Source organism: Hyaena hyaena, unplaced genomic scaffold (genome assembly GCF_003009895.1).
Source record: "Hyaena hyaena isolate Hyena2069 unplaced genomic scaffold, ASM300989v1 scaffold_211, whole genome shotgun sequence".
Classification (NCBI taxonomy): Eukaryota; Metazoa; Chordata; class Mammalia; order Carnivora; family Hyaenidae; genus Hyaena; species Hyaena hyaena.
Genome location: NW_024080847.1, coordinates 739,190 through 763,117, shown reverse-complemented (window position 1 = coordinate 763,117; position 23,928 = coordinate 739,190). Strand labels below are relative to the sequence as shown.

Here is a 23,928-nt window from a genome sequence, read left to right as displayed (position 1 = left end):
CTCTGAGCTGGCAGTCAGCACAGAGCCCGACGCGGGGCTCGAACCCACGAACCGCGAGATCATGACCTAAGCGAAAGTCGGACGCTCAACCCACTAAGCCACCCAGGCGCCCCTCACATCATTTATTAATAGCACCATCGTTCTTGCTGCTTACCAGAAGAGGAAACAGAGGCTTAGAGGTTAAAGAACTAGGGTAAGGCCCCCAAACTCCGGAATGGCTAAATGGGCTTCAAGCCCTGCTCCCTCCTGACCACTGCCTGCCTCCACGAGCCGCAGGTTGGGTGGGGCCTGAAGGGGACGAGAGCCTTCCAGGACACCAGGCCCCCTCCCAACCAGCAGCCTGTAATTCCAGCATCTGAGGTGTCTTCCAGCAATCTCCATGCACATCAACCAAATCCAGACACGCGTCTTTCCCTTCTTTACACAGATGCTTGCACACGCTGTCCACTTTTCTGCATTTGTCCCCCCCACACACACACTTAGTATCTCTTGGAATTCATTCCATATTGGTTCATAGAGAGCTTCCTTATTTGTTTCTATGGCTGCAGAGTGTCCCACTATGTGTCTCCTTCTAATTTATTACCATTTATTTAGGGAAATTGAGAGTATCTCCAACAACCAGTGCTGCGATGGCATGATATCATTTTGCCGGGATTGCTGTCATTGAACTTCCTAGAGGTGGTGTTCTTAGCCCACAGTATACATCTGACATGTTGGTAGCTATTTGCCAAATGCCCTCCCACAGGCATTGTGCCATTTTACCCTCCCTCCAGGGAAAAAGAGCCCACTTCCTTACACCCTGATCAACACAATGTGTGTGATCAAACTTCTGATCTTTTGCCAACCTATGTGAAAAATGGTATTTTAGAATAGCTTTCGTTTCCATTTCTATTATGGCGGAGGTAAACTCTTCCATGGTGGATTTTGGTGGTTGTTTTTTTTTTTTAAATGTTTTATTTATTTTTGAGAAAGAGAGTGTGTGTGAACAGGGGAGGGACAGAGAGAGGGGGGGGACATTGGATCCGAAGCGGGCTCTACGCTGACAGCAGCGAGCTCGATGTGGGGCTCCAACTCACAGACCGAGAGATCATGACCTGAGCCGGAAGTAGGACACTCAACCAACCGAGCCACCCAGGCGCCCCTCCATGGAGGATTTTGAATAGTGTTCCCAGCACGACATCCTTGCTGAGGGGGGACCCAAGATGTTCTCTGGAGCCCAGCTTTCTCCACCGCCCCTGACACCTGCGGGTCCTTGCAATTTACGAACTGTCCTGGTGTGCGTGCACAGGGGTGAAGTGAGAATTCTCGCTGAAATTCTGCATCCTCCGAGGCAGGGGTGCTCCACGTAAACCATCCTAGCTGCTGCCTCAGCTGCATGTCCCATCCCTCCCCAAGGCCAGAAGCTGCCCCCTTCCTTGACTGTCCTCCCCTACAAATGCAAATAGGATTACCAAAGCAGTGTCTCTTCCCCCTTCCCCAGGTTTCTGGGGCCGGGTACCTTCTCGAGAATGATTAGACATTGACCTAAGCTAAAGTTGGCCAGTGCTCCAAAATTGGCCAGTCTCCGGGAGAACAAAAAAGGTCAGAAAAGACATACATGTAAGTAAGCCCTAGTTTTCTACTCCTTTGAACCCTTGCTGGTGCAGGACGCTGTCCCCGCAAGCTTGTCAGAGACAGTGCCTCCTGGGCCTGGGCCCTCTCTTGATCGCCCAGATGACAAGGCCAGCAGCAGCCCTCTGGGAAGTCGTTGAGCCAGCCCAGAGGATGTGGACCTCGTCCTCGAGGAGCCCAAGGCTAATCCTGTCGTGTCCTCTGAAGGACTCAGTTTCTTCTCTCAGAGGCCCGAATGTATGAGGTCTCGTGGTCTCCCCTGCAGTGTTCCTCTGGCTCCATGGAATATTCTGGAAGCCCTGGGATCTTGCCAGGGAGTGCGTCCCCAGCTTGTACGAGAGAGGCCTGCATCCCTCCTGAGCTCTCAGGAGCACCCTGTAGCTCTCCTTGCAGCCTCGTCTCCAACCCCTCCACCCTGACCGGGCCTCCCCACCCCGCCCCCGCAGCCCGAGCTCTGCTCTCTCTTCCCTCCCAACTTCCCTGCCCTCGAAATAATTTTACATGATTTTCAAATACTAGTGGCAATAACTTGTACTTCTATAGTGCTTACTATGTGCCGGCTACTATTTAAATATTTATGGAGCACCTGGGTGGCTCAGGAAGTTGAGCGTCTAACTCTTGATTTTGGCTCAGGTTGTTGGATGGAGCCCTGCGTCAGGATCTGCGCTGAGCATGGAGCCTGCTTGGAATTCTCTTCTCTCTCCCTCTGCCCCTCTCCACCACTCATGCTTGCTCTCCTTAAATAAAATTTTTTTAAAAAGTGGCTTTGAAAAAAAAATGATAAGTGGACACAGTACAAAACTCAAAAGGTAGAAGAAGATATCCAGTATAAGCTAAACCTTCCTTCTTTTTCTTGGTTTTGTTTTTGTTTTTAAGGCTTATTTATTTTTGAGAGAGAGAGACCGAGCATGAGGAGAGTTAGAGAGAGAGGGAGACACAGAATCCAAAACAGGCTCCAGGCTCTGAGCTGTCAGCACAGAGCCCAACGCGGGGCTCAAACTCACAAGCTGCAAGATTATGATCCAAGCCGAAGTTGGACGCTTAACCAACTGAGTCACCCAGGCGCCCCAAGAAATTTAGTGGCAGCTTCAGGCTCCTGCCCTAAAGCTCGAGGAGGTGGGATGGCATGCCTGTTTGTTCCACTTTGCTGTTTGGAAATCTTGGTAGAAAAATATTAGCAGGATTAGTCTAATGAATGGTTCACGTGATCATGAGCTAGTTCCTTTATGTACTGCTTTTTATTCCACACTGGGTTGGAGACAGTTGATATCAGACACAATAAACGATAAAAAAAATTTTAATTTAAAAAACAGGACCAGCAGGAAGGGCATTAAGCAAATCAGTGTAGAGATAAGGGAGAAGAGGACAAACAAATAAATGTATTATATAGTAGATGGTGATAAGTACTGAGGAAAAAATAAAGCAAGGTAATGAGAATACGGAGAGGGTAGGGTATTGCCCTATGATGCAGCAGTGAGGGGAGGCCTGACCTCTCCAAGAGGGTAACATTTGGGTTGAGACCAGATAGCTGGAAGAAACTGTTCAGTGATGAAGGAATAGCAAGTGCAAAGGCCCTGAGGCAGGAGTGGCATTGGCATGTTAAGGCATACAGTGTGGGCCAGCAGGGATAGGTAAGGGACAGAGTGGCAGGAGGAAGGTCAAAGGTGAAGAATGAGTGGACCAGGTGGCATCCTGTAGCCTTGTGATCTTTCCTTGAACCAACCTGGGCCTGCTGAGCTGGCCCATTGCTAACTTATGAAGGAGGGAAAGGGCAAGTCTTCAGGGCCCTCAGATTCCTCTCTTCTCACTACTCCTGTGCCCTCCTGATGCTCCATTTTCCTCACCTGTCAACTAGGGATAATACGTGTTCTTCAAGGATTGCAGGCTAGGAGGTTTGCCCTCCAAACCCTCCGTCTACCCTCAGGCTGAAGTAGCTCCGGTCACCTTGACCAAAGCCTACTCTCATTGGGACTTCTGGGAGACCAGGCTTTAATGCAGATTTCAGGGTTTCTCAACCCGACACTTGGAGCTCGATCGGGGGTGGGGGGGAGCAGGCTGCCCTGTGTATTAGCATCCCTGACTTCCATCTACTAAATGCCCTTACAGTTCCCCCAGGTCTGACACCCAAAAGTGTCCAGCCATTGCCAAGTGCCCTCTGGGGAGCAAAAGTGCCCTAGATGAAAACGCCTGAGCTAAGATTCATGCACCAAGGCAGTGCGTGTCCAGGCACCGGCGAGAGGCTGGTGGAAAAGAACTGGGGACACCAGAGATCTTCCTCCTCTCAAATCAGAGTGTATCTTCAGCTGTCCCTTGTGTTTAACTTCCCTGAAGCTAGACCACAGGAATGTTCTGGAAGACAGTGTTGTGTAATACTTCGGAGCTCTGGAGTCTGACCACCTGCACAGGGATCCTGGCCCTGCCTGCTTGCTAGCTCTGTGACCTTGGGCAAGCTACTTAACCTTTCTGTTCCTCTGCTTCTCATCCGCAAACTGAGGATAACAAAAATACCTGCCTCCTGGGGCTGTTGGGAAATTCACATGAAATCACACATGTAAATGCTTGGAACAGTACACGATGAGTCGTTGTAGGACAGGTTCCCTGGGAGATGGAGATTTTGTGTGCAGTTTATTGGAGCGTGCCTTCAGGATGCACACCAGTGGGGGAAAGCAGGGGAGAAGCGGGGCTGTCTGAGCTTGCTGGAGACAGAGGCCATCAGAAGTCCTGGAGGTAGGGTGACCCTTCAGAGTTGTCCTGAGTTGGGGAGTGGGACGCCTCCAACAGGGAATATGGGCTGCCCCCACAGAGCAGATGTGATAGTTCTCTGGTGGAAAGGACTGTTCCCAGGGAGGGACTCATCTGAACGAACTTCAGTCCTGAAAACGGAAGCGGGTGGGGTGGGGTGGGGACACACAGCCTCCATGGGGGAGAGTGCTTATTGGCCAATATTGTGAGACTAGATTTAAATAGAAGCAAAAGTGCTTTTTTTAAAAAATGTTTATTTATTTTTGGGAGGGAGAGAGAGAGAGAGAGAGAGCACAAGCAGGGGAGGGGCAGAGAGAGAGGGATAGAGGATCCAAAGTGGGCTCTGTGCTGAGAGCAGCAGAGCTCGAACTCACCAACCGGGAGATCATGACCTGGACCAAAGTTGGAGGCTCAACCAACTGAGCCACCCAGGTGCTCCAAAGCTAAAGTGTTTTTACACTGTTAATGTTTATTTATTTTTGAGAGAGAGAGTGTGTGAGCAGAGGAGGAGAGAGAGGGAGACACAGAATCGGAAGCAGACTCCAGGCTCAGAGCTGTCAGCACAGAGCCTGACTTGGAGCCGGAACTCACAAACAGAGAGGTCATGACCAGAGCCGAAGTCAGAGGCATAACCAACTGAGCCACCCAGGTGCCCCTAACTTGCTTTTAAATCACTGTGGACACCTGAGGAATTAGTCCCAGTGTAATAACGCCCCATGCCCGCCCCCGGTACCCTGCTTATCCCAAGCCTGCTCTCTTTCACTGCCCTCCTGGGACAAGGGTGGGCAGGCAGAATCCAGAGAGTCATGGTTACGCCCACCCTGGCCATGATGCCCCAGCCGTGAGATCAAGGCTAGGTCACTTGGCCTGTCGGGACTTTAGATTCTTCCTTGGTATGTTGGGAGTGGTACTGTCAACCCAGAGTGGGGAGAGAGGATTAAATGGGATATTATACAGCAACAGGTCCCGAAGTGTGGTCCCCGGGGCCGTGGGGACTGGCAGCCCCACCCGGGGAACTTGTTTGAAATGTGAATTCTCGGGCCCCATCCCAAACACATTGAATCGAGAGCTCTGGGAACAAGTTCTAGGAATCTGTGTTTTGACAAGTCCTCCAGGCCTGCTGATGCACGCTCGGGTTTGAGAATTACTGGGGTACCACTAGCACCTAGCTCTGAGCCTGGATCCTAGGAGCCAGATCCACCTCAGCTCAGTCTGGATCTGAGCTCCGACCACCTGCCAGGCTGGAGGTCAGGCGCCTGTGAGCACAGCGCCACCTGCTGGTTACAGCCAGCAGTGTGAACGCGTAAAGATCCACACAGGGCTTCAGGGCTACTCGCATGAACAAGGAAGGCGGTGCTGGACACCAAGGCCAGTTCCACAGATGTCCTCTTCTCACTCCCCTCCACTCTCCCTGGAGAAACCAGGTTAAAGTGAATGTCTAGGGCAGCTTTCAATGGCCAAGGGAGGTCACCAAAAGACAACTGCAGCGTGTGTGTTTGAGTCAGTGATAACAGGTACTCCTTACCAGGGCTTTGAGTGTAGGACACTCTGTAGGAAAAAATAAACAAATGGGGGCCTCCTTCCTCTGGCAGCTTATCCATGTGCTCCCGCTGGGGTCACAGAGCTGAGGGCAGCCTTGATGACCTGGTCTCAGGCCAGTAAGAGGGGCCACCCACAATGTTAGGCCATGGGGTCACCTGCTCTGTTTGGTCACCCAGCTCTCTGGGTGCAAGGACTTTGTCTTCTCCTGCTTTATATTCCTGGTGTGTGTGTGTGGTGTGTGTGTGTGTGTGTGTGTGTGTGTGTCCTGAACTCCACTGTGAGCCTTTTGCTTGGCTCTCCGGCTTGTACTGAGGAGCGCTCTCCCCCCCCCCCCCCAGCAATGTTGAATGCAATTGATTGACTTCTGTGTTAGCCTTCAGTATTTGGAACAAATGCTGGAAAGTTTTGAGCCTAAACAGATTAAGTAGGGGAGAGACAGAAAGAGAGACAGAGAGAGAACGAGCACAGAAGCCTACCAAATCCTCTTTGAGTAGCTCAGAAAATAGGTAACGATGACAGGGAGTGGCAGGAGATACACCTTGGCCATGAGGAAAGGAGAAAGGAATGGGGAGGCCCAGCGTGTGGTAGATGCACCTCAGTGAATCTAGTTCTGGAGAATGAGTAGGGAGCGTCCCGCAGAGAGGGCTGGCCGGCCTCACCTATCAGAGTAGCACTGGGGTTAAGGATGTTAGTAACACAGAAGTGGAAGAAACTGAAAACAGCGAGGCTGCTGGGTCCCCACTCTGATCTTGGATCCCTCCTAGACCTTGAGTACCCTGTGCCGGCAGCTGGCTGTCGAAGGAAGACAAGACCTGAGACTGTAAGGCTTTCCTCTTGAGAGAGGGCTTTCAGGTGTGTGTGTGTGGGGAGAGAATGAGACACAGAATCCGAAGCAGACTCCAGGCTCTGAGCTGTCAGCACAGAGCCCAGTGTGGGGCTTGAACTCATGACATGGGAGATCATGACCTGAGCCGAGCTCAGACGCTTAACCGACTGAGCCACCCAGGTGCCCCAGGTTTATTTATTTTTGAGAGAGAGAGGGAGACAGAGGATCCAAAGCTGGCTCTGCACTGACAGCAGTGAGCCCAATGTGGGGCTCGAACTCACAAACCACGAGATCATGACCTGAGCCGAAAGCAGATACAACTGACTGAGCCACCCAGGCGCCCCTCTTCCTGTCTCCAGGTAGCGGGTAGAGTGCCTCAGTCTATCAGGCAGAAGCCGCCCCAAGGCATCTGGATACCTTTGAAACCCAAGACACCCATCTCTAAAACCATAACTTTGTGCCACCCCGAGAACCTCAGCATTAGGCCAGGTTACTCACATGTAGGAACCAGACAGTTATGCGGTCACTAGTCCATGGGAGATCTGGCCTTTGCCCTCAAGGAACTTAAAGAGTGCTTGACAGTATTTGATTAAATACTCACACGTATTCAACAAACATACAATTTGTATCTGCTAGTGCTAGAAACAGTACCAGATGCCAGGGATACCGTGATGAAAAAGGCAAGCAGTCCTCACATTTTGAAGCTTACCAGCTGCAGGGGGAGGGAGATGTGGGGCAGGTCATGCCAATGTGAAGGGACTATGGGGCCCTGGAAGCCTTTAGGAGGAGCTGATGTGGCCTAGGGGGTGAGGGACGTCTGAGTTGAGCCTGGAGGATGAGAACGAGCCAGAGCCAGCCGAGGGAAGTGGGTGCAGAACTGTGGAGGGAAGCAGCTCTGAGCAGGGCAGGGCTGGGAAGGGCTTTCTGCGGGAGCTCTGATTGAATCTGGAGTCAGCCTGAGGAAGCCGAGGGCAGAAGCAGCAAGGCTGGAATCTGTATTTAGGGATAGCGGGGCCATAGGCCTGGCTGCTCTGGTCTCCCGGTTGGAAGGGAGGGGAAAATAATCCCTTTGAAAAGGCGGAATTTGAATGGCAGGCCAGGCATCCACATAGAAATGCCCGGGGGGCAATTTGATGTTGGAAACGGGGACCTCTGCTGCAGAGGCGCTCAGTCTTCTGAAGAAGAAACTATAGCAAAGGCCAACTGGAGGTCAAGGTCAGGGTGCTGAGATACATGGGTGGAGGAAGGGAGCCAGCCTGAAGACAGAGAAACCCATAAGAGCACATTCTGTAGAAGGTCAGAGAATGGTTCTCCAGGAGGGAAGTGGGGCATGGCTCCTCTGTGCCAAATGTGAAGGAAGCTTCTAGGGCTTCTGAGAATTGGCAGGGGACCATGGGATTCCTCACGTAAATGAGCGAACAGTTGCAAGCACCAACTTGGTCTCTACCCCTCTCCCAGAAGTGCGCCATCTCTCACCTTCCTGGCTAAAAATATACCCAGAGGCCCCGCACCGGATCTGCAGCAGCTAGGCAGCCATTCCTGGGGCTTTAGAAGGAGGAGGCCCAGGTTCTCTGCCTGGTGTCAGCGGCCACCCAGCCTGGACACCTGATGATGGCACGCCGGCATTGTCTCTGAGCTGTGGAGACAAGAGCGGCCATGGGCTGCTGGCGCGTAGGCAGGTGGGGTGAGCGGGCAGGGCTGCCCGACCACCCGGCATGGAGGTGGCCTCTCTCTCGCACCCGCCGGTCCCAAGTCACCTCTATCCTACAGCTTCCGCCGGGAGTGAGCGAAGCCTCTCCCTGTAAGGAAGTGGGGCCCTGGGGAGAGCCGGCTTTCATGCATTGCTGACCACAGGCCCTGGGCTCCCAGCACAGCCTGCCCTGGGACTCGTCTTGCTGCTGCTCCAGGCCTCACAGGAGAGGTGGGGTTCTGGCCACACCCAGGTAGCAGCTGGCAGGTTCCAGAAACCAAGGTGTGGCCAACCTGATCCAGGAACACCTGTGCCACCCATGCCAGTGAACTTTTTCCGGCACCAGAGTTAACTGTACCCTCCTCAGGCCCTCCCACCCTCTGCTCTGCTAGAAAGACATAAGGTTTGCAGGGTGGCCTGATGGGAGAATGAGTGGTGAGCGGATGCCGCCGGAAGGGAGGCGGCTGTAATGAAGTTCACAGTTTGGAGTCAGGTGGGCTATTCTGAGCCACTCCCTTTTCTTCTTGGATCCTTAATTTTCTCACTGACACAGTGGAATTAGGAGCCCGACAAACCCAACACGTATTTAGAAGATTGTGGATACACAGAGGACGAAAGAACTTTTCAAACGGTCAAGGTCAAGTATTGCTGGTTTCCATGACTGCCGCTACATCAGGGGTTTTCAGGGGTGAAATTCATGGAGCCTTATTTGGAGGGCGTCTATGGCTTGCTTTAAATCATGTGTAAAATGCATGTAGGGAGCATCTCTCTGGGGTGAGGATCCAGAGCTCTGAGCAGCTTTTATTTTATTTCTATTGTCTTCCCTTCTGCATCAGCAGCTTTTTGAAGAGGTCTGGGTCCTGGGGCACCTGGGTGGCTCGGTGCATTGAGTGTCCGACTAGATATGGGTGGGCTCGGGTTGTGATCTTGCAGCTGTGGGATTGAGCCCTGTGATGGGCTGTGCACTCAGCACGGAGCTTCCAGATTCCCTCTCCCTTTCCTCTGCCCTTCCCCTGCTCACGCTCTCTCTCTTAAAAAAAAAAAAAAAAAAAAAAAGATTAAAGAAGTCTGGGTCCCTACAAAATCTAAGACCCACATATAGCTCAAGTCTGTCCCTGTCACTTTTCACATGAGTTAGCTAAGACCCATGGTCACACGGCTTGTCAGAGGGAGTGCCATAGGTGGGGCCCTGGCCCCCACCCTCCACCACTTCCCTCTGCCCCTCCCATGTCAGGCGAGGGGAGAGAAAAGTTAGGAAGATCAGGGAGGGGTGAGCAGCCAGAGGCAGAGCCCCAAGTCCTACTGGGAGCAGGGGCCCCTGTCCTCTATATCACCAGGATGAGGGCCTCAGGGCGGAAGGAGGAAGCCCCAGGGTAGGGGAGCCCTGGGAGACCCCTCCTGGGAACACAAGCTGCGGAGAGGCCTTCCCTGACCACCGGGTTAAAGTAAATGCACTCTGGTCTCCCCACCCTTTGGTTATTCTCGCATGCCCTGTTCCTTTCCCTCCCGCCGCTTATAATGTATAATGTTCCTAAGTGTTCTTTTTGTCCCCTCTCTCCTCCACCAGACTTGCCATGAGCAGGAGTCATGCATATCCACGCTAAGCTTTCCACCAGGAGTCCCTCAAATACTTGTTAATGAATGCATGACTGTCTCCCATCTCCACAGCAGCCTTAATAGGAACGCACTATCATTATGCCCATTATACAGAAGAAGAAACTGAGGTTCAGAGAGTCAAAGAGATGTGCTTAAGGCCACAATTTGTTATCACCAGACTTTAGCTCTGCTTCTTCCCCTTGAAGGACTTTGAGAACATGAGAACTTAAGGGTCAGAAGAGAAAGTGTGGGTGTCGCAAAGTGGCTCACCAGGCCAGGCTACCTGGTGCTCAGGCCTCCCCAGCGGAGCCCTCCCAGCCTCTCTTCACACCCAGGTAGCTCTGAGTCATCAATCCATAGCCACAGAGCTGAGGCCAGTACCCACTGGCCTGTTTATTTCCCAAACCAAGTGACAGCCAGCCCTTCCCCTCCTACTGCAGCTGGGAGCCCATGCCTCACCCCTCAAACCTTACACAGCAGATAAGTTAGTGAACTCTTTTATAAAACATTGTACAGGGACAATACATACATACATATGGGGCCAGTGCTGGTCTGTGGTGGGGTTCGCTTCTTGAACACAGGTGACCAGATCCTGCACCATCAGGGGGCCTATGCTCTCCTTCTCTGAAGTGTCTCTTCCCTGCTGTCCCTACAACCTGTATCTTGGCTGGTGACCTCAAGTCCTAAAGTGTCCAATGTCGTGCACCCACAGGGTGCTGCTTCCTGGCTGTCTCGCTGCTCCTCTGAGGTTGGCCACTCACTGCCCATCCTCCTTACGGAGCCAGCCCGCCTTGGCTGGTCCCAAGAACTTGGGTCTGGGACTACCTAGCTCTGCCGCCTCCCACTCCCCGTCTTCCGGCATCTTCACTACTCATTTTGAAGCCTCAATAATATTGGGGATCTGTAGCATCGGGATTGGGAGGGGTGGTTGGGTAGGATGGCCCCTCCCAATCCCCAGATGGGTTCTGGCCATGTGAGGCCTTGGGGTCCAGCTTCCCAGGCCTTCTGGCTCCTTGGGCCCAGTCCCCCACCCAAATCATGGCTGCCTGGGTCTGAGTAGGAAAGCAAGACTTAATCCTCTGTCTCCCATCCCGTACTTGCCAAGTCGTCTCTCCCTAGGCTTGCCTGTAGCGAAGGGCCCGGGCCAGGGAGAAGGAGCCACCAAGCCCGCTGCCCCACCCTTGGCCAATGCGAAGAACTGTTCCAGTACTTGCTCCACAGGTTATATGTGCACATTCCTGGGCCCACCGCAATGTGGGTTCTATGCTAGGAACCCTAGGGATCACCTCTTGGGGTGGCAAACAGTGGACTGGTGGAGGTTAAAGAGCTCAGCGTGTAGTGCCCCGCACCCTTAACCCGACAGGGCCGGGCCCCAGCCCTCTGGAAGCACCGGACAGACAATCACAGCCATTGGGATGGATTCCTATTCAGAGTTAGTGCCCCACCCCTTGCTTTTAGGACCCGCTCTGGAGGCCACGCTTGTAAAACTGCTTGAAGTTAAGTCTTGCTAAAGCAAACAGTACCAGATAGCGGAAACTCGGGCTCCAGGCGCTTAAAGGTTCCTCCTCTCCTCCCTCCTTCCCCCTCCCATCCCCGCGTGCAGGCAGTCCGCAGCCACACCAGCGCTTTGGGAAACAGAAGCCCACTCTTGATCTTCCCACGGCTTCCCACTCGTCGTCCGTCTGTGTCCGGCATGTCTAAGTCAGGCTGCCTGACACCTGCTGCGTCCCTCCCACCCCCGCAAAAACAAGTGCCCAGATCTGACCCCATGGAATAGAGCTGAGAACACCCTGGGTTCAGGATGGGGCTTTCCGGTGGTTCCCTGTGTAGGCATAGGAGATAGGATGGCGGGTCCCGGGCCTCACGGTGAACGTATTGATGGGGCTTCCATAGTGGGGGGTGTTGTGGGGAGACCTGGGGTAGGGGAGCAGACAGAGGTGAGGTTAATAGCTGCAGCTGGTTAACCAACAGCCCTCCCATCCCCTTCCGGGCACAAGAGGGAAAGACACAAGAGGGAAAGACGGGTCTCAGTGCTATGGTGTCTGCCCACATGAGCGCCGGGGGACAGGGTGGGACCCTCTTCCAACAGCATTGGTTCGACAGACACAGGGCTCCTCCCGTCTAGGCTTGGCTGGGCCACAGAGTACTTGCCTAATACCTTTCTATGCAGGACTCTTCACTCCTAGCCTGGGTCTGGATCCTTCTCTGTGTTGTTGGGAAACCCCACACCCAAGGACCACTCAGGTCTCCACCCACACCGCTCATCGCTCATCGCTTGAAGCCCTGAGCCTCTGGGGGGTGGGAGAGAGGAGGCAGAAGAGGGGGGAGCTAGCTGGTGGGGATAGCAAGAGAGAAGACGGTAAAGTGCTCCTCCTGTTCCTTTCTCTGTCCGAGAGCCAGAAAGGAGACAACCCAATGCCCCCCTTCCCCCGCCCCCCACCATGGTGGCCATGGCCGGGTGGGCTTCTCTGTGGCCCCAGGGCGGACCCTTCCTGGCGTCCCACCCCAGGTCCGTTCTTCGCCCCACTCCCAACTCACCTGCAGGCCGCAGGGGAGAAGCTGTAGTCTCCACCGGGCGCCTTGAATTTGGCCTCCCCGCGGGCTGCGCCCTCCTTGGACAGCCTCCGCGCGTGCAGGCCGCCCGGGGGCGCGCGGCCCGCCGAATTGACGCGCCGCATTTCCGGGCCCCCAGGCGGCGGCCCGAAGCAGTTGGGGGAGCTCAGGCTGCGGCCGGTGCCCGGGCGGGGCTGCCCGGGGTTGCGCTGGTGCTCCCCGACGTACAGGCGCTTCTTGATGAGCGACCGGCCCCCGCCCCCGCCGGAGAAGCGGTCCAGGCCCCCGGCCCCCGCGCGCGCCGCGGCTGGAAAGCGCGAGAAGCCCCGAGGCGCCAAGGCCTGCCCCAAGTCTGAGAAGTTGTTCCGGGGAGGAGATCCCCGGCGCCCCGGATACTGGATGGCCGGGGCGGGGGGCTGTGGGTCGTTGCTGAACTCTGGCGGCGGCGGGATGACCTCAAAGTGGAACTCCCCCTCGTCATCGTCGTCCTCCCTCTTGCAGGAAGGAGAAGGAGGGGAAGAGAAGGATTTGGGCAGCAGGCGGCCCTGGGGGAGGATGGAGCATGCCGGCTTTCCCCCAGCCTTTGTCCCGTTGTGTCTGTGGTTTGGCTCAGCGCCCTCTGGGTCCTCGGGGAGCTGGGGCTTCCACTGACTGGGTACCGTAGGCTGTGCTGAGGAGGCCAGCTGGGGGTCCTTCTCAGCCTCCTTGGGTGACTTGGGGACCACAGTGAAGGAGTTGGGCCGGCCCTCCTTGTGGAAGATGCTGTCAGAGCCTGCTTGGGGCTGGCCGCCTTGGCCACCACGGAGACTCCCTGGCAGGGAGGACCGGCCCAGGGCGGCCCCTCCTGGCCTTCCCTTCTGTGCTCTCTGCCTGGCCGCAAGGAGCAGAGCCATCGGGGAGCCTGGCTGCACCACCTCCCCGGTCACCGGGTGCCTGAGCAGTTCATCAGCAGGCGGGGCTGAGGCTGGGGGTTTGGCTGGCAGCCCCTGGGGCTCCTTCACCTCCACGGGTTCCCCTGGCCCTCCGGCCGAACCCGTGGTCAGCGGGGCCATTGCCACAGCAGCCTCGTGGCTGGGGCTTTTCTGGCTGCGATGGGGCTTGTAGGGAAATGCCGCCTCTTCACCGCCAGGGGATCTCTTTGGTGGGAGGGCTGGAGATGAGAGGGCTCCCAGTGTAGCAGGCTTGCTGGCCTCTGAGGGGTACCTTTCTGCCTCTGTCTGGGGGGGCACCATAAGTTCTTGGGGTTTTGGCTTCTCCCACTGCCCAGCAGGGACCAGGTTTTTCTCTGTAAGCTCGGATGACGTGGTGGGTACAGTTGTGGCTGCAGATAGTGTGGCTGGACCTGGCGTGACCTTGGGTGGCGTGGCTGGTGCAGGCATGACCTTGGATGGCATCGCTGGCCCCGCCGTGACCTTGGGTGGTGTGGCCAGTTCAGGGGTGGGCTTAGGTAGTGTGCCCGGTCCAGGTGTGGGCTTAGGTGGTGTGGCCGGCACGGGCGTGGCCTTGAACTGAAGCGGTGTGGTTGGCAGAGGGGTGGCGGATGGAGGCAGCAGATTCTTGGCCACAGGCTTAGCGAATTTACCATTATCAGCCCTGTGTTCAAAGGGTCTTCCCGCTTCTAGCCGAGGTTTGGGCGGCAGAGACCCTACACTGGGCTTGGTGTCCTTCTCTGCTGATGAGGAGATGCGGGCCTCCAGCTCACTCCGGATCTGCCGGACACTGGGAGCTGGGGCGTCTTGGGGGACATAGTCCACGGGGGGGAGGGTCAGGCCGGTGGCAGCTGGCTTATCCGGCAGGCTGGAGGGACCCTTCTCGGGAACACTGGGAAGGGTCTCCTTCTCCGGCAGGCTGGGGGGAGCCTCTTTCTCCGGCACGCTGGGGCCCTTCTTGCCCTCCTTTTCCTGAGAAGCCGCTGTCGGGCCTGCCCGGTGACCAACAAATCGGTCCTCCCTCCTGGAGCCACAGAGGTAGGCTGCCAGCTCACTCCGCAGCTTTTCCATCTGGCTGGGATCCCGCCAGTCCACGGGCGCTGAAGCCTCCGTGTCCTCTGGGCTGGGGGGGTTAGGTTTGGGTTTGGGGGCCAGAGGGCTGGATTTGGGGCTTTTTGTTGACCTAGAAGGTGGAGGGGCTGCCTTCTCAGCAGGGGGCAAGGGAGGGGCGGCTGGGGGAAGTGGCGGTGCTGGGGGAGGCAGTGGGGGGGCGGGAGGGGGCAGGGGAGGGGCTGGCGGGGGAGTCTCCATGGGTTCCTCAGTCGGGGACTGGGACTGGCCCAGCCTGGGGCTGGCCGGGGCTGCAGCCCTGAGCCCCTCTGGGCGGTCTGGCTCAGGCGCCCTGTCGGGGTAGACCTGGGATGCGGGGCGGATGTGGAAGCTGGGAGGCAGTGGGAGTCGATTGGGGGCTTTCTTGGTGGCCCCTTCCTCCTCTGGAGGAGTCCCCTGTGCTTCCTGAGCTGGGATGGACGAAGTCCTGACTGGGGTTGGGGGAGGCACCTTGAATGAGCGGGGGAAAGTGAGGTGGGGCTCTGGCTTAGGCCTCAGGAGGCTCCCCTTTGGCTCAGCTGGGCTCTGGGGGGGGCTGGTTCTGGGGGTGTCCGGCTGCCTGCCATTCAGTGCTACCTCTGATTTCCACTTGGTGACACCCCCAGGGGGAAAGAAGCGAGTCCCCGTTGTATGTGGAGATGCCGGGGGTGCTGGGGCCGGCAAAGGAGGTGGAGGTGGGACTAGAGAGGTCAAGGGCGGGGCGGGAGGAATGAAGTCAGGAGGGGTGGGTGTGGATGGGGAGGGCAGGGTGGAGAGGGGGGCCTGGGCCCCCAGTACTGGGGGCGGAGGTGGGGCCGTGCTGGGTGGGGGTGGGGGTTCCAGCAGCAGGGGAGGTGGGGGGGGAGCCATGGAAGGCGGAGGTGGGGGGGACTCCTCTCGAGGTTGCAAAATGCCTGGGGGTGGCCCTGGGGCCGGGCCCGGGGGAGGCGGGGGGATGAGCGGGTCCTGCCCATAGTGCCCGGGCCTTAGGTCACCTACAGAGCTGTACAGTCGGAGGTTGCCGTTGACGAGTGAGCTGGTACCTGAAAGAAGGGAGATGAAAGAAGGGGGGGCCATGAGGCCAGGCAGCCTTGCCCATGTCTGTGTGGCCAGGGTGGGGCGGCACCCGAGACAGTAACTGGCCGGTTTCATGCCTTTCCTCCCGAACCCCAAGCGAGGGAGCAGCGATGTCTCTGGTCTCCTGAGCTGGCCTGGGAGTGAGCCCCTCCTTTCCAGGGAGGGGGCCCTGCCTCTCCTGGGCACGGCCTCTGGAGCCTGTACTGAATATTCTGCATCTGTTTCACTCCCCCCTTCCCTGGGCCGGGGGCTGCCTTATCCTCCGGCTCCAAGTGGGTTCAGCCGATGGGAGCTGCTGGCAGATCAGAGGGTGGGCGCAGAGAGGCCAGGGCATTGGTCCCCAGCTCCCTTCTTGATGGGTCACAGTCGCCAAAGGCTGCTTTCCTGTCAGGTTAGCCCGATCCCACAGCTCAGAGATCTAGGAGCCCCCTCCACTCCCTCGGCCTCCAGGGTGGGTGTCAGCATCCACTCCAGTCCCCAAACCTTGCCCACCCCACTGCATATCACCCCTCCCTTAAACTCTTCGAGTGTGCCGTCTGTTTCTCATGGGGGCCTTGGCTGATACAAAGCCAGAAAGGCCAGGGTTCAAATCCCAGCCCTACCAGTTTAACCAGATGTGTGACCTTGGATACACTAGCTAGTCTTGCTGAGCCTCAAGCTCATCATCTATAAAATGGGCACGATGTCCATGCTTACCACATGAAGCTGTTGGGAGGATTCACGAGAGGATGCATGTAAGAACATGTGAGGAGCTTACCATGGGGCTAGGCCCACAGTAGGCACTTCATGAATGGTGGCCGCTCTGATTACTACCACCTGCACTTAACTTTTTAGGTTATAAGACAGGAAAAGTGGGAGGAAAGCGGCAAGTCGTGGGTCAGGGGCCTGGAGACCTTCTCAGTAGAAAGTTTTGGGTGAAAGACTTGTAGGAGGGAACGTTGTGTGCAAGCAACTCCCGCTTTCCAGAGATCCCGAGTCTAGAACCCAGCATTCCGCCTCACAGAGAGCTCCCAGAGCAGATTCTGGCCTGCGGGACGGAATGGAGGTGTGTGGCAAGAAGGTGATCTGGACGGACAACCCTGGGTGCTAGACGGATGCTGAGAACCTCTGGCCCCGGCGGCCCACACCCCTCCCTTCTTGGACCCGGTCCCCAGCCCGTTACCCCCTGCCCACCCCCCCCAAGCTGCAGGCGGCCAACAGGCCTGCTTATTTCTCTCTCCTTTGCCTCCCTCCTCTCACTTTGTAGCACAAACCCGCGGAATGTGCAGCTCTGAGGGATGGGGTGGGGTGGGGTTAGGGGTGTGGGGAGGAGGGACAATTAACTCCAATAAGCACCCAAGCGGGAGGAGCTGAGAGACAGCAGTGCAAACAAAACAAAGATAGTCAAAGTACTGGCCCTCCTGGAGCTTACTCTTTTTTTTTTTTTAATATAAAGTTTATTTTGAGAGAGAGCTTGCAAACAGGGTAGGGACAGAGAGAGAGGGAGAGAGAATCCCAAGCAGGCTCCCGCGCTGTCAGCACAGAGCCTGGTGGGGGCTCGAACTCACGATCCGTGAGATTATGACCTGAGCTGAAGTTCAACACTCAATTGGCTGAGCCCCCCAGGTGCCCCTGAAGCTTACATTTTAATGGGACAAGGAGACAATGGATGAACAATATATCTGTGAACTATTGCCACGTCAGATGATGAGTGATGTGTGGGGACAGCCCAGTGGTGCTGGGGGGACACTTGGAATAGGGTGGCCAGAGGAGGCCTCACTGAGAAGCTGGCATCTGAGCCCAGAGGGAGTGCGGGCAGGTGGGGGCTGAACACTTGTACGGGGGAAGAGCAGCGGACGTGGAGGGAACCGCAGTGCAGAGAGCCTGGGGTGCAAATGTGTGGGTGTTGAAGGGCAGCCAGATAGCAGGTGGGCCGGAGCATTGTGAGACGGGGAGGGAAAGCAGGCCAGGAGGCCAGATGAGGCCAAGTTCGGAAAGTCCTGGCAAAAACCTTTGCTTTGAGCATCATGGGAAGTCATTGGTGGGTTTTGAACCTCAGAGGGACAAGAAGTGACCAACCATCCAGTACTTTGCCGCTTCCTCCAGAACTGGAATTAGGTTTGCCATGGCTCACTTGCAGACACAGACAGCGAGGGGTTAAGTGATTTGCCCAGAGGGAGCAAAGCTCATCTGTAGGGGGTGCTGGGATTGAAAGCCCTGTCTTCTGACTCTGGGCTTCTTTCCACGCTTCCTGCTGCCCTTGACCCTGCTCTGGCATTGGCCCTCACCATCCTCCCCCACTGGAATTGGCCGTAGCCAACCTTGGCTCTCCTCAACCCCCACTCGCAGCAGCCAGCGGCCAAGAGGCCTGGAGGCTCCAGCTTTATCACCAGCGGGGGTGGGCCAGATGGAAGGAGGAAAGGAAGATGGACAGGCCCCAAGCCCAGGGTCCTCTTACCTGTCACTTCTTTATCTGTGAAGCCTCCTGGGACAGAGGGAGTGGGCACAGCCAGTCCATGGTTCTCCTGGGCATTCTGAAAGAGGACAGAGAGATCAGGGAACCGGAAAAGACAGACAAATAAATAATTCTTAACTTGCTGCTCTCAGATGTCATTTTACTGCTGGAAAATCAGCAGTGATGGTGATGTTGCATAGCCTTGTGAATATACTAATATAATATATAATATATAAAAGGGCTAATTTAAAAGGGTGAATCCTATGTACAGGTGAGTCTTGTGATTTGCACGAATTATGGTCCGTAAAGTTGCTTCAAACACTGAATTGGAAAATGCCAAATCTGGGGCACCAGGGTGGCTCTGTCGGTTAAGTGTCAGACTTCAACTCAGATCATGATGTTGCACTCCATGAGCTCGAGCCCCGCGTGGGGCTCTGTGCTGACAGCTCAGGGCCCGGGGCCTGGTTCTGATTCTGTGTGTCCCTCTCTCTCTGGCCCTCCTCTGTTCATGATCTGTCTCTCTCTGTCTCTCAAAAATAAATAAATGTTAAAAGAAAATTTGAAAAATAATAAATAGTGAAATCAACAAAAAGCAAAGAAATGTGAAAAATACGGCACTACAGATCAAAGGATACTTATTTACAGTATGAGAGCTGAAGCTGGAAGGCAGAGTATCCTGTCTAATCTCAGCTGGGACCGTGTGCATCAGGTAACTCCAAATTTTCACAGTTGTGCACATGTCCCAAGCGTGTTGAGTACTGCTTTGGGCATTCCAAGTACATTTTAGCAAGTGGGCGAATTAGCAAATACAGAATCTGTAAATAATGAGAATCGACTGTCCGTGAATTCGATCTCAATTAAAACAAACCAAACCAAATGAATCTGCCTTGCGCCCCCATGTGTGTCCACAAGTTAAAAGCCAAATGCCTCAGCCCGGTCTCCTATTCACTCTTGGTTTTCATGAGGTATTTACAGGAAAATAAATTAATTAAAAGTGGTGAACTGGAATATTTATAGCACCGCAGATGCCCTTCTGACTGTGAGGTTGACAGACCATGATATGTGTACACAGCTGTCAGTTTGTACATACTGTTTTGCATTCTATTTTTTTTCCCCAAACACACATTTCCATACATCAACAAAGTCCACACACCTGTGCTTTGAAGCGCTGTGACGCATTTTATTGGTAGCTTCCTAGGCCCTCAATGCCCTGGCCTCATACTTCCCAGCCAGCTTTTATTTTATTTTTACTCGCCTGTTATACCCATCTCACATTCTCGCTCCGACACTTCCCTCCCCACCATCCTTCCGAGCCACACACGGAGTTCATGTTCATCCCAGATGCTTGGTCAGGCTGCACTGCCACCCTCCATTGCTAACAATAATACTCCTCGCTCTATGCTCTGAACACATTCTCTCCGTCACACCACTCTATGAAGAAGATGCTATCCCCATTTATCAGATGAGGACACTGAGGCTCGGAAATATTTCTTAAGTTGCCTATAGTCACACACCGGTACTACCAACCCCAGGTCTGTGGTGCTCCCATCCCTCGGTGTTTTGTTTCTCTAAACTCTCTCATTCGTCAAGGATTAGCCGAGCATCTCGGGGCGGACGGCAGAGGTGATGGGACTAAGAAGGGCACTGGCTTTGGGGCCAGACTGTCTGGATTTGAATTCCAGATCTGCCACCGACTAGCTGTATGACTGGGCCAGCTGCTGAGCTCGCTGTGACTCAGTTTCCCTGCCTATGGGGTAGGGATAAAAATAGAAGTTACCTATTCTAGGGCAGGTGGGAGGGTACATGACACAGTACACCGGAAGCACTTGGCTCCCGGCGTGTAGAGAAAGCCCATTAAATGTGAGCCCAACAAAGGTCACCAGGAGCCCTCACTGACTTGATGCTGTTCGGAGGAACCTACAGCCAAGCCCCTCAAAGGGAGATTTTTGTTTGCTCTCTCGATATTCCCCTTGTTCCTCCAGTGAGATGAGGTTGACCTTGGAGCCCAGGGATATGACCTATGGGAACCGCCCCCCCCAAAGCTGGACACATAGTAAGTCAAATTGTTACTGATGGGCTGGTGGTGCTAACGCTCCCAGCTTAATAACCTAATAGCTTCATGTCTAAGACAGGAGATTCAAGACAGATGTTTTGAAAATATCCACGAGAACCTGGGTTACGACGAGCAATCTCTACCCTTTGGCCATTTGGGGGCCACGAACAACTCATCTTCTCATTCTCAGAGAAATCTGAAGTGGGAATAACCTCGAGCCGTCATCTTTTGTCTGCCTCTTGGTAATTTTTTTCTGCCTCTACTTGATTTACATGGCCAACACACACCTGTTCTTCACATCTCTCAAACCCAGTGATCCGACCCAGTTGCTGGGACGGGGGCCAGCCCATCTGAGGAATGTCTCCCCAGACCTGAGATGCAGCGCGCGCACACACACACACACACACACACACACACACCCCACTGACTGTCTAATAACCTTCACCAAGTATGTACCCTCTGATTTTGATGAGGTGTAAACCAGACCTTCAAAAGCCATGGTTGAGGCTTCTGTTTACTCTTTTGAATATAATTGAAAAATAAAAAAGACATGGCGACTCGGCATAGAAGGGCCTTAGATTCCATATGTGCTCTGAATTTTGAGAAGGGTGTGACCTTGGCCGAGCGGCGGTGGCAGCAATATCAAACCATCATTTATGCGCCTACTGTGTGCCGGCACTAAGAGCTGTAGCTATGTTATCTCAAATCCCTCAACAGACCCAGGGTGCAAACCTCAGCCTCCTGACTACCTTTCCTACACATCACCCATGTTCTTTGCTTATAAAGTGGAGATAATATTTCCTCCTTTGCAGGGCATTCAGAGGATCAGATGAGATAATATTCCTAACCTGGGAAGCCAGTGTTCGTTGAAGGGTTAGGTCTTCCAGTCCTCTCTCCCACAAAGGTGAAAAAATTGTGAACAATCAAATATTTCTGGAATCCTAGAAACACCTGCTAGGTCACCCTGGGTGCTTAAGTATGATTATGCATAGAAGAGGGAGATGGGCGGATTTTATGGGCTGGAGGTACTACTGCCCACACTCCCCTTCGATCTTCAAGAACTCTGGAAATGCATTAGACTCCCAAGACCAGAGGATGGAAGCCTATTTCATGAGCGGCCTTGGAACAGCAGTGTAGGCGGAGGTCAGGCTTTTCAGGTCCCCCCCCCCCCGCCCGCCGCCACAGACATGGGGGTCCCAGGACACGCCCACCGCCTCACTACATTGCTCGAGGCACCATGGCCGCCCCTGTTCCCCACCCTTGGGGCACGCGCCAGAGTCCAGCCTCCTCTCTGTCCAGCATCTCCAAGCGCCAGCTGGCCCTGCCCCTTCCCACTCATGCCCACACAGCCCCAAAGGCTCACTCCGCTGTCCCTTCCAGGGGTGTGTGTCCAGGCAACGCAAAACTCATTTTAACCTTAATCCTAGACAAACAGACCCAGGGGGTGAGCTCCCTTTTCTCATCAGGGAGACCCAGGCAGCTGGCATTGAGTGCACCGGCTTGGACGGTGCCATGTTTCAGTGTGCACATGCACAGGTGTAGACAGCATGCACCTCCATGGGCGTTGAATTCCCGGGCCTGAGAACTGAGGAGATGCCTCCTTGAGAAGAGGGCTTGCAGGTGACACCCATGTGCAGTCGTGCAATGTGTGATCCTGAACTGGATCCTGGGATGGGGGTGGGGAGTGTGTGCCATGAAGAACGGTAATGGGGGTAATTGGCAATAACGATATAAACATGCATTAGATAATATCATATCAATAATAAATTCCTGAATTCAGTAGTTGTGCAGGAAATGTCTCTGCTCTAAGGGTACAGGCCCTGAAGTGTTTAGGGGCAGAGGGACGCACTGTCCCAGCTCACTCTTCAATGGTCGAGAAGAAACAATGTGTCTACATCAGGGACGGAGGGAGCAAATAAAGCGAATGTCGCAAAAGGCCAAGCGCTGTGAATCTGGGCGAAGGCTCTAGAGAGTTCTTCTTACTATTCCTGCAACATTTTTGCACATTAGTATTGGTTGAAAGACAAAGTTACTTAATGCCAGTGATGTGATGGTAACCAATCACCAATGCCATGGTTAACTTTTATGCTATATGTATCTTACATGGGCACCTGGGTGGCTCTGTGGTTAAGCGTCCAACTTCGGCTCAGGCCATGATCTCACGGTTTGCGAGTTCCAGCCCCGCGTTGGGCTCTATGCTGACAGCTCAGAGCCTGGAGCCTGCTTCTGTTCTGTGTCTTCCTCTCTCTCTGCCCCTCCCCTGCTCACGCTGTCTCTCTCTCTCTCTCAAAATAAATAAATAAGTAAAATAAAACATTATATGTTTCTTACAATTTAAAAAGGTAAAACCAAAGATAAGACCATCAAACGAGAAGGTGCTGAGAAGGCCTCAGAGCTTCTGTATCCGCCGGATATCAGCACCTCACACCACCTTTCTCTCACATCCCCAATCCTTCCAGTCTCAGCAATAATAACAGCAGCTGCTGGCTTCCTAGCACCTATTCCATACCATGTGTTCTTTCTGTGTTTTCTTTTTTAGTTTATTTATTTTGGAAAGAGAGAAGTTGATTTATGATTGGGGGAGATGCAGAGAGAGAGAGGTGGACAGAGGATCGGAAGCGACCTCTGCACTGACAGCAGTGAGCCTGATGTGGGGCTCGAACTCAGGAACTGTGAGATCATGACCTGAGCTGAAGTTGGATGCTCAATGAACTGAGCCACCCAGGTGCCCACCTTTCTGTGTTTTCTATCTCTTAACCCATTTACTTTCCATAACAACACGATGAGATAAGTGCTGTTATCTCCTCCGTTTTATAGAAAAGCAAATGGAGGCACAGAGGTTAAGTGACTTCCCCAAGGACACACAGCCAGTTACATATCACTGTCTTTCCAGGCACCCAGTCATCACCCACACACCCAGCTTGTCACCCAACGCTGCCACGCATCCTGGGGCCTCCCTTCTTGCCACCCCTCAAGCTCATCCCTTCTTCAGTCCACACTGTCTTGTCTCTCACCCAGACAGATAGACAGACTGCCGTCATTGTCTCCAGATACTTCCCTGGCCTCTGCCTCACTCCATTCTTCAAACCCGATGCCAAGGATGTTCTTTCTCAAATGGATCTCAAAGCAAGTCGCTTCCCTGCTCAGAAGCCTTCCATTGGGCCAGAGGATGAAATTTAAGCACTTTCGCATGGCATTTGAGACCTTTCATAAGCTGTCCCCTTTGCACCTCCTGCCATCTTCTCCCCGCCCACCCTACAGTCTCTGGGCTCCAACTAGCGGTTCTCATCCTTCTCCCATTCCAGTGTACGTGGGGACCCGACTCACTCATGAGCAGGTAGGCTCCTGGGAGCAGGGATCCTCAGTAAGCCAGAGACACCACCCTTTGGAGGGACTCTTTGGAGGTTCTGGGGGACAGGGAATAGCTGGGAAAAGCCCCTAGATGATTCGGCCACACCTCCGTCACCCACCTGTTGAGAACCACTGCAGCTGCTTGGGTCTCCTGAGAGCAAGAGCCTTGCTCTTGCCCTGACTGCCTAGGATGCTCTTCTTTGCCTGGAAAACTCCTAGTTATCCTTTAAACCCCAGATTAAATGCCCCTTGTCCCTGAAGCCTTCCTTGGTAACTCCAGCCAGAGTTAATTTCTCTGCTTCGTGTCTTCCTGTGTGTGTTATTATCACAGCTGACACTTATTAGGTCAGCTAATTCCTCTTCTTATGGAAGAGGCATCTGAGGCACAGAGAGGCTAAGAACATTGCCTAAGGTCACACAGCCAGTCAGTTGCAG

General features: G+C 54.3%; 2 protein-coding genes across 4 annotated transcripts in view; one reads left to right on the top strand and one right to left on the bottom strand.

Moving 5' to 3' along the window:
- GUCA1ANB (GUCA1A neighbor) overlaps window positions 1–23,928 on the top strand; it is a 65,955-nt gene that overhangs the window by 4,235 nt on the left and 37,792 nt on the right. The gene's annotated exons all lie outside the window — the stretch shown is intronic.
- The window catches only part of CUNH6orf132 (chromosome unknown C6orf132 homolog), a 33,537-nt gene continuing 19,969 nt past the window's right edge, over window positions 10,361–23,928 (bottom strand). The window contains exons 3-5 of the mRNA XM_039242670.1: window positions 18,093–18,168; window positions 12,546–15,621; window positions 10,361–11,921 (exon numbers count right to left, since the gene is read on the bottom strand). Of these exons, the coding sequence (XP_039098601.1) occupies window positions 11,804–11,921; window positions 12,546–15,621; window positions 18,093–18,168 (3,270 nt within the window). The 3' untranslated portion in view covers window positions 10,361–11,803. The remainder of the gene's footprint in view (window positions 11,922–12,545; window positions 15,622–18,092; window positions 18,169–23,928) is intronic.